Here is a 10587-nt window from a genome sequence, read left to right as displayed (position 1 = left end):
CACATGTTTCTTGTCCTCTTTTTCCTCTTTTCTTGCTCACTTTGAATAAATCACAGATTTTTATTATTACATTTCCTCCCTCTATTAGTTATATCGCCTTTGTATGAATATCATTGTTTAAGTGATTACCCTAAGACTGTAACATGCATCCTTGATCTAATACAGTATAATTAAATTAGTACTTTATTTTCCCAGATAATGCAAAGATGTTTGACTGCTTATTAAAAATTTTTATTTATTTATTTAGTTTTGGCTGTGCTGGGTCTTCATTGCTGTACTTGGGCTTTCTCAAGTTGCAGCGAGCAGGGGCTACTCTATTTGCTGTGTGTGAATTTCTTGTTGCAGTGGCTTATCTTATGCATGGGCTCTAGGGTGCTCAGGCTTCAGTAGTTGTGGTGCACAGGCTTAGTCACTGCGCAACATGTGGAATCTTCCCAGACCAGGGATTGCGAATCCATTTCCCCCGCACTGGCACTTAGATTTTCAACCACTGAATCACCTGGGAAGTCTAGTGTTAGGCTGTTTTCACTGCATTTACCCACTCCCTCCTTTCAAGCTGTGAGCTTCCCCAGCGGCTCAGTGGTAAAAGAATCTGCCAATATAGGAGTCACAGGAGATGATGGTTTGATCCTTGGGTCAGGAAGAACCCCTGGAGGAGGAAATGGCAACCCATTCCAGTATTCTTGACTGGTCACAAAGAGTCCGACAGGACTGAGCACACACACATACACACCTCTTGTACTATTGGTACTTATTTTAGTTCTGCTATTGTTTAATCGCTAAGTCATGTCCAACTCTTGTGCGACCCCATGGACTGTAGCCCACCAAGCTCCTCTGTTCATGGGATTTCCCAGGCAAGAATACTAGAGTGGGTTGCCATTTCTTCTTCCAGGGGATCTTCCCAACCCAGGGATCAACCTTGCTTTTGCTCCAGGCTCTTCAAAAGTGACAGAATTGGATTTTTGGTCTCTTTGAATTTTGGGGGCCAGAATTTGCCCCAACTGCACATGCATGCACATGCATGTAGTTATTTTTAGTTTCATACAGTTTCTTTGTATTTTGCCGCTCGAGGAGAGATGTGTCCAGGTCAAGCATTGCAGCACTGCACTAAATAGTCCAAGGCCCCAGTCGGTCTCACTTGATTCAGATTCCAGAGATACTGTGTAGTCACTGTGACTCTGCATGCTGTTAAAACTGGCACATACTCTTTTCCATTTCAGTAATTTTTTATCCCATTCAGCTGACCATGACTCAGGACTCATCTTCTTTTTCCAAAATGGAAATTCTTGCATGTTTTTTTCCTTGAATATACAGCTTGACTCTCCTAACATTTTCAACCACTGTGTTCTCCTGCCTGTGCCCTTTCCATCATAGCACTTATCTTGGTTTTATTTTTTTTATTTTTATTTTTCTTGGTTTTAATAATATAAATATTTTACTAAAGTAGTGTCTGCCTCCCTAACTAGATAATTGTTAAGCTTCAGAAGGGCAGGGACCATGCCTGTTTTGTTCACATCTTTATTCCCATTACATGCAGTTAGACACATGGTCCTCCCTGCATGGTAAATGAATAATAACAATAATAAAAGCCTTCCACATAATTTACAAATGGCAAGCAGATTTCTGATTCATTAGCTCAGATTGTTATTGTTCATGCCATGATCATCTTTTGAAAAAGTCACAGATCTATGAAGACTAAATCCACTAAAACATATACACAAGCTAATTTCAAATGCAGGCTTCCCAGGTGGCTCGGTGGTAAAGGATCTGCCTGCCAATGCAGGAGATGCAACAGATGCAGGTCAATCCCTAGTTTTGGAAGATTCCATGGAGAAGAAGATGGCAATCCTTCTCCAGTATTCTTGCCTGGAAAATGCCGTGGACAGAGGCGCCTGGTGGGCTACTGTCCATGGGGTCACCAAGAATTGGACATGACTGGGCACATAGCCCAGGGCAATTTCAAATGGGCATTGCAAATAGTCAACAATCATTTCTCATCTCACGTTAATTTTCTGACACTTACCTCATATTATATTCTCTCACTTAGGAGATCTGATCTCCTGTTTAGTTGAGTAGAAAGTGATCAACTAGCTTGAGCTCTCTCATCTATTTTCTCTTCATTTCAAAATAGTTTATCTTTTCGGGGTACTTTCTAATCTCTACTTTCAACATGGAAGGCACAGCAGTCTCTGTTTTCTCCAGATACTGTGGGTTCTTGCTTTCTTAATCACTCCCTTCTATCTATAGCAACTACAATCTCCTTCATTTATCCATTTTGCTCTGTCCTCAGATTTTCATTTATTCAACAAATACTTATTAAATGCTCACTAAATACTCTGCATTGTTTTAGGCTCTTTGAACATATCAATATGTAAATGGTAATGGAATTTATGTAGACGTGGAGGGAGATGGACAATAAATAAATATGCAAATTATAGCATCATTGACTCAATGGACAGGAGTTTGAACAAACTTGGGAGATAATGGACAGGGAAGCCTGATGTACTGCAGTCCATGGGGTCCCAAAGAATCAGACAGCACTGAGTGACTGAACCGAAAAGATTGTATTAAAGAGAAAAATAAAGCAGGGGAGGAGTTTAGGAATTGAGGTGGGGTGGGGAGTTCAATTTTAAAAACGATGGTCAGGAGAGGCTTTACTGGGAAGGTAACAGAACCCTGAAAAAAGTGCCAGAACTAGTCTCATGAGTATCTGGGTGTTATGAGCTGAATTGTGTCTCCTTTGAAATTCATGCGTTTAAGTCCTGACCCTAGTACCCCCGAATGTAACCTTATTTGGAGAGAAGCCTTTTAAGGAGGAGATTAAGTTAAACTGAGGTGGTAATGAGGGCTACGATTTGGCCCACATGGAAGCTGGAAAACCAGTGAAAAGTGTTTTATACAGGAGAGACTGATGTACTGGGTTAGTTATTGTTGTTCAGTTGCCAAGTTCTCTCTGACTCTTTGCAACCCCATGGACTGCAGCACACCAGGCCTCCCTGTCCTTCACCATCACCCAGAGTTCGCCCAAGTTCATCTCCATTGAATAGTGATGCCATCCAACCACCTCATCCTCTGTATGGGTTCATTATATAGATGATAAAACGAAGATGAAGAATAGTCTTTTGAATTTAGCAATGGTGGCCACAGCATGAGCAGTTTGGTGGAGTTGTGGGAACACAAGTAGTGTGTTTGACAAGGGGAAAAGAGGAATCGAAGACACTTTAAAAGTTTTTTCTGAACTGAGCAACTATGAAATGCGGTTGACTGTGGAAGGGGAAGTGGAGGGTTTTGCTTGTTTTGCTTTTGGACTGAAGAAATTAAGAGCATGTCTGTATGCCAGTAACTTAGAAAAAAAAAATCTTCAAAATTTTGATGGGGACATGGCCTCTCACATATAGGCACACAACTGGTCTCATCTTTAACGCTCTTTTGAGAACACTGCTGAGGAATTCACAGCAGCTGGGTTGTTTCTAAACCACAACGCTTGTCACTTTACTCATCTGCTCAGGAATCTTCAGGGTGTCCGGAACCGCTGCATGAAAAGTTCTAATGCCTTGGCCAAGCATTCAAATCTCCAGTTTGGCCTTTTGTGGTTTTCTTTCTTGCCCTGTTAGTGAGCTACAAAGCATGGCAGACCAGGATCAGAAGGCTTGGACGAAAAGTCATGGTTCTGTAAATAACTACTTATGTGACTGTAGACAAATGACGTAAGTGCACCGGGCTTGTGCTCCTTCTCCTTTCGAACAAGGAAGGGGCGTGTCGCTTAGACTAGATTGCTGTAGGTCACCGAAGAAATCAGCATCTCTAAACAAGCCGTAATTCCCAACCCGATGGCTGGATCGTCTCCCCACCTCACGTTACCCCTTCCACTTTCAGGAACTACATGTTTTGTGCGGTCACTTATTTTTCCTGCTCTTCTTTTGGCTTTCCAAACGGACCAGGCTTTACAGAGATAACTCCTTGAAGATCGGCCGCCTCCCCACCACCAGAGACTCGCCTTTCCCTCTTCCTTTCACTTGGGACTGTCCTCTCCGCAGTCAGAATCCGCCACGTAGTAAGTGCTGCTTCCAACCAATCAAGAAGAAATTATCTCAGACTTTTGAAGGACAGCCGCTTTCACCAATGATCTTTAAGTATTCTCTAGCGCCTCGCTTTGAGGGGCGAGGCCAATCAGCACAATGGCCAATCTTCTCTGGGGAATGGTGTTCTGGGTACTGCCAAATCAACCAATCAGGTAAAAAAACTGCTTGGAGGGGCGTTTCTCATTGGTAAGCGCGTCCGGAAGAGGGCGGGCCTCGGGCTAAAGGCAGTACAATTTGATTGGCAGCTTTGCTGTTGACAACCCGGGAGAGCCCACCTGCTCCAACAAGACTAGCGTCGGTGCCCAGAGTGGCAGAGTCTGCAGCCAATCAGCGAGCAGATGCGCGGAACGCTCGCTCAATGGGCGATGTCCGAGGGAAGCTGTCACTCAGGTGGCGCTGGCGGAGGCCGGGCTAAGACGTGGCCGAGGGAAAGCTGCTGGACTTCCTGACCGTCTAGGCGGCGGCGGAGTCCCTAGCGCGTCCTCGCCTTGGTAGGGGATTCTGAACTGCGGGAGAGGCGGGCGCCGGCGGCTACACCCCCATGCCGGCTCGCGGGGCGGGCCGCTGATGGAGCGCGCCACCGGCCCGGGGTCGCTGGCACGGGCGCTGCTGCTGCCGCTGCTGCTGGGGCTCGTGGCAGGGACAGTGGCCGCGCGGCGCACCTCTGACCTCCTCGCACCGACAGCGGAGGCGGCGTTCGGCCTGGGGGCCGCGGCGGCTCCCACCTCGGCTACGCGGGTGCCGGCGGCGGGCGCCGTGATTGCGGCCGAAGTGACGGTGGAGGACTCCGAGGCGCTGCCGGCGGCTGCAGGCGAGCAGGAGCCTCCGGAGCCGGAGCCGGAGCCGGAAGAGGAGCCCGATATTCGGCCATGCGGCAGGTAAGGGGCGCGGGTAGAGCACCGGGATCACTGACCCCCTGGAGGCGACTTGTTTATGCGCGTGCGCCGTGGAGGATCCAGGGGCCGCGGTCCCCCCTCCGCCGCGACCTCTAGCTGGCCGAGGACCGCTGGTGACCTGGAGGAGAGATCGGAGCCGCCTGTCCATCCCCTGGACCAGAGAAGGGCCTCACTCTGCTCCCTGACGCCCAGTTGTAGTTCCTTGGTACGAGCAGCATCCTCGAAGGTACCTGGAGGATGCTAGGAGGACGGAGTGCGAAGTGGGAAAGAAACGTTACTTTCTTTCTTTGATTGGTTTCGAGCTTTACTCGCACCCCAAGCAACTTACAGCATCCCCCGCCCATCTTTTTTTTTTTTTTTTTTTTAATGAATTACCAATTTTGTGCTAGTGTGACAGCTGTTTGGGGAAAGAACTTCACAAAGAGATTTCAGCATTAAAAAAAAAAAAAAGAAAATCCCTGTAGTGCCCACGCACCAGGTCAGTATTTCTCTAATTGAGATCTGTGGAACACTTGCATCAGAACCGCCCGGAGATGCTGGTGGACTGTACAGTTTTCTAAGTCCCATTCCAGATTGACTGGATTAGACTTCCTCAGGGTAAGAAACTGGAATCTGCACATGTAATACGCACTGCAGACAATTTTTGAACACACTGAAGTTTAGAAGCTATGGTTTTGTTTGTTTGAATTTCGGCGGTTCTTTGATATTTAGAGGGTTTAGTATATAAGCATTTAATATAGGGCTGTTTTGGTTGAGTTGTTTCATCTCCTTAAAAACGTTTCTTCAAGATGCATGTTTTAAAGCACTTTTCATGACTGGGCACAGGTGTGAGGCATTTTAATGGTAAATTATTTCGCAGATGACTAACCTTAGCACACCGGAGGAGAAAGTGAGATCCCATTTAATGGATGGAGTGATAACGGGAGCATTAGGTAAATTAAACCAGAGCGGGTTACTGGATTAGAAAGTATTTTAAGTTTAAATGTAATAATGACTAGATTATGACAAATTGGGTTTAATTTTTCAGTTAAATATCAGAGCTTTGATCTGTATGCCTGGGTGAGGGCGCTAAGTCACTTCAGTCATGCCCAACTCTTTGTGACCCTGTGGACAGTAGCTCGACAGGCTCCTCTGTTCATGGCATTCTCCAGGCAAGAATACTGGAGTGGGTTGCCATGCCCTCCTCCAGGGAATCTTCCCGACCCAGTGATTGAACCCACCTTGGCAGGTGGGTTCTTTACCACTAGCATCACCTGGGAAGTACTAAAATTTTAGAAACACCCTTTGAATGTTTATATGTAGATGATTTCAAAATGCCAAACATTTGACAGAATTTTCAGAGGTTTTGCTAATGAATTAGCTATCCAGAAAGAATGTTTTTATTTATCTTAAACTTCTGAAGCACTTGCCCCAAGTGAGGTACATAAAGTAGAGTGGTATGTTTCATTTTTCTTAAAATACAGATCCACTGGAACAGGTGTTTGTTGGTGCTTAAAAGGCCCCCCCCCCCCCCATGATACTCTGGGGTTACAGAGGTTAGGCAGTTAGCCCCTGTCCTCCAGCAAGAGGTGCCGTCCAGCAGTGAGGATTAAATAAGATGACCCGTAATGACATTATAGGGCAGAAGCCATGCAAATTAAGTGCTCTCAGTGTCCCATGTTTCTTGTGGGGGTCAGTGAGTGGTACTGGGGTGAGGTTGGACAGAAGACAAGAAAATACTCTGGCAGAATGAGTTGCTTCCTCAAAAGTGGGTAGAAGTGTGGTGAGCAGAGCCTGGACTTGAGGACACAGTGAGGGGCACAGAAGCTGTGTTTAGGGAGGGCTTCCCAGGTGGCACTAGTGGTAAAGAATCAGCCTGCCAATGCAGGAGATGCTAGAGACTCGGGTTTGATCCCTGGGTCTGGAAGATCCCCTGGAAGAGGGCATGGCAACCCACTCCAGTATTTTTGCCTGGGAAATTCCACGGACAGAGAAGCCTGATAGGCTGCAGTTCACAGGGCCCCAAAGAGCCGGACACGACTGAGTGCACACACACACACCCATTATTTTGTTTGCATGCATTTGTGTGTATGTGTGCATGTGAGTGACCTGTAGGCACAAAAGAGTTACAAACATACATACATTTGTGCTGGGCAGGGAGGGGTAGAAGATAAGGCTAGAAAAATAAGTTGCAGCCATATTGTATATATACAGCTGTATGCTAGTAACATCATCATCACCTGGAAATGTTAGAAATTTAGAAATCCAGAATCAAGCACTGCTCAGACCTACTGAATGAGTATCTGCATTTTAACAAGATCAGCATGCAATTCACATGCACACTATAGTTTGTTTTTGGCTGCATCCCTTGGCATGTAGGATCTTAGTTCCCTGAATGGGTGCATGCTGAGTCATTTCAGTTGTGTCTGACTCTGTGACACTATGTACCATAGCCTGCCAGGCTCCTCTGTCCATGGGATTCTCCAGGCCAGAATATTGGAGGGAGTTGCCATTTCCTCCTCCAAAGGATCTTCCCAACCCAGGGATCGAACCTGTGTTGTTACATCTACCTGCATTGGGAGGTGGATTCTTTACTGCTAGCACTACTTGGGAAGCTCCCTTAGTTCCCCAACCAGGGATCAAACCCATGCCCCCTGCAATGAAAGTGAAGAGTCTTAACCACTAAACCATCAGGAAAGTCCCACACACACTACAGTTTGAGACGTGTTGTGTAGAGTATCTCAAATGCCAGGCTTGATCTAAGCTTGTGTTTAGGGACTGTTTCTCTGGCATTATTGTGTATATTAAAAAAACTTAAGGTGTGGAAACCAGAAGGAGCATGTTATAGCAGTGCCCATGAGAGGTGCACTGTCCAGTGGATAGAGAACAGAGGAGGTAGAGATGAGAGATCGCAGATGGAACCTTGGTTCTTGGCAAATAAATTGATTCCTCCTCTCTTGGCACCACCGGCTGAAGATGCAGATGGGATGGCTAAGAAGTAGAGCACAGGTGGAAAGTGGAAAGATTAAGGGGAGCAGAGAGGAAAAGGTAACTGGTTGGTGTTGGACATGGTGACTTGGCAGTGCTGGCAGGACGTCTAGAGGGAGAGATTAAGTAGGAAGTTGAATGCCTGCAGGTGGAGAGATGTCAGGGTAAATGGTTGAAACTGCAAAGAGGAGCTTGTGATAAAAACTTCAGGAAATGCTCTTTATGTTTTGGAGAGAGAAGCCTGCAAAGGAGTCAGGTACAGCTGGCCAGGTTGTACAGGAGGCATAGGGTAAGGACTGAGAAGATGAAGGTAGTGGTAAAGATTCTGCCTGCCAATGCAGGTGGATGTAAGAGAGGGTTCAATCCCTGGGTCAGGAGTGACAACCCAGTCTAGTATTGCCTGGAAAATCCCATGGACAGAGGAGCCTCGCAGGCTACAGTCCATAGGGTTGCAAAGAATTGGACGACTGAAGTGACTTAGCAAGAGAGCAAGCATACCTAAAGAAGGGGTTAAAGATTCATCCTTTCTGGGAATTCCCTAGTGGTTCAGTGGTGAGGACTCTGAGCTTCCATTGCTGGGGGCATAGGTTCAGTCCCTGGTTGGGGAACTGAGATCCTTTAAGCCACGCTACACGGCTCACGGCTCCCCCCTGCCCACCAAAGAAAAGATTCATCCTTTTGGCCCCACTTCCTCAGTCCCTCACTGTTAAACCTATTGGGATCGCTGATCTTCTTTATATATTCAGAGAGTGGGAGCTTATACAGACAGGTTGGAAAAGGAAGGAATAGGAGAGGAGGCGAAGGTAGTTGGCAAGCAGAACTACTTCTTTCTCAGAAAGAAAAAGAGTGAAAAGAGAGGAATTTCACCTGCCAGAGAGTGAGAGAGCTTTGACAAACAGAATTGGTTAGGATAAGATGGGCTGGGGTTTAGGGGTCTGCCTAGTAGCTTAAGATAGTACAGAAAGTTTGAGAAACCTTGAGTAAGTAAATTGGTAGAATCAGCAAGAGATAAGCATGTAGTTTGTAAAAGACTTTTTTTAAGTGCGCTACAGAAAAAAGTGAGAAAAAAGAGAGAATATCAGTTCTATAATAATAAACTAATATCCTGTTTATTTAAAGAAGGAAGATTAGGGGAACAAATTTGGATTAACCAAGCGTTAATTGCAGATAACTGTGAAGAGCCATGGTCTTTGCAAAACTTTTTAAAAGTAGGAGATGGGAAATTGAGATCTTTGTTTTTACAGGTTATCTTTTATCTCCCAAGAAGCAGAATGCAACTTGCTCATTCTTTTTTTTTTTTTTCTCTTGATGGACTTTTCATTTTCTTGTGATGGAATTTTCAATCTAAATGCTTACTCTGCATCTCAGGCATGTAAATGAGTGAATAAGCAATTTTTTTCCCTTTAAAAAGTAGCTAAAATGAACTTGTTTTTCTTGTAGCAGTCTTGTTGTCAGTGGTTCTTTTGGTGAATATTACATTTAGTTGAAATTTAAATGAGACGGTCATTGCAGAGTGTTGGGAAGAAAGTCAGACTCTCACCTCACTGTTCAGTTTTATGGATGCATGTTGGCGTTATATGATGAGTTACCAGTTTTCTGACTTCAGCACAAAAAGCAAACAGCAGGATGTCATTTGGCATTCTTGTGATGGGTTGAGCATCCTCCGACTGATATCTGACAACCTTGGAAATTGTAAAGCACTAGTTTTAGCTATCACACCAATTCTCGAGGCAAAGTTCCTTTTGCCTCTGATTCCCCTCTAACAAAAGTATCACTACATTTGACATTCATTTCATCTCTCATGCTTCTTTAATTGGTGCATCTGTAAACTGGAATTTTTGGATTTAATGAGAGTTGTAACAGGAAAACACTTCCCAAATATAAGATGATTTAATTTCTCTTTATTTTTTTCTCCTCTCTCTCCTTTACAAGCTGGTCTGATCTGAATCAATGGTTTAGAAATATAGTCTTCCACAGATTTTCAAATTCATAAACAAGCCTTTTTTTCCCAACTAAAATGACCATTGAATAGTAGAATTACAGGATACAGTGTTAAAAGGAAACTCAGTTATCTGTTCACTTTTCTGACCCCAGACTTTTTTTTTTTTCACTTATTTAAAACTTTTTATTTTGTATTGGGGTCTAGTCGATTAATAATGTTGTGCCAGTTTCAGATGTACAACAAATGGACCTAGTCATATATATCCATGTATCCATTCTCACCCATACTCCCCTCCCATCCAGCTGCCACATAACACTGAACAGAATTTCATGTACAATACAGTAGGTCCTTGTTGCTTACCATTTTAAATATAGGACTATGTACATGTCCATCCCAAACTCCCTAACTATCCCTTCCCCTCGGCAACCGTAAGACCCCAGACTTTTAAAGTTGACTAAGAATCACACTGAAAGAAGAATTTGTGCATAACTTTCAAGGCAGGCTATAAGCCAAAGTAAATATACCTGGTGAGTAATGGATTATCCTTCCTGTCTATAATTGTCTTTTTAGTGTAATTGACACCTGGACTCTGGCTTTGATATTGACAGGGTTGAGGAAACTGTTCTGTGTTCACACTCCTGGGCTGAAGTTGACCTGTCTTTATCACCAGCTGTAAGCTGTGGCTTCCATATGGTCCTTC

At 44.7% G+C, this 10587-nt stretch overlaps 1 protein-coding gene across 1 annotated transcript in view; it reads left to right on the top strand.

Moving 5' to 3' along the window:
• Positions 1-4462: 4462 nt before the first annotated feature.
• The window catches only part of EIF2AK3 (eukaryotic translation initiation factor 2 alpha kinase 3), a 78907-nt gene continuing 72782 nt past the window's right edge, over positions 4463-10587 (top strand). Inside the window, exon 1 of the mRNA XM_065929170.1 lies at positions 4463-4960. Coding sequence (XP_065785242.1) covers positions 4650-4960 — 311 coding nt within the window. The 5' untranslated portion in view covers positions 4463-4649. The remainder of the gene's footprint in view (positions 4961-10587) is intronic.

This window comes from Muntiacus reevesi, chromosome 3 (genome assembly GCF_963930625.1).
Source record: "Muntiacus reevesi chromosome 3, mMunRee1.1, whole genome shotgun sequence".
Lineage (NCBI taxonomy): Eukaryota > Metazoa > Chordata > Mammalia > Artiodactyla > Cervidae > Muntiacus > Muntiacus reevesi.
Note: the sequence above shows the minus strand (reverse complement) of the source record. Positions and strands in the feature narration are given on the sequence as shown.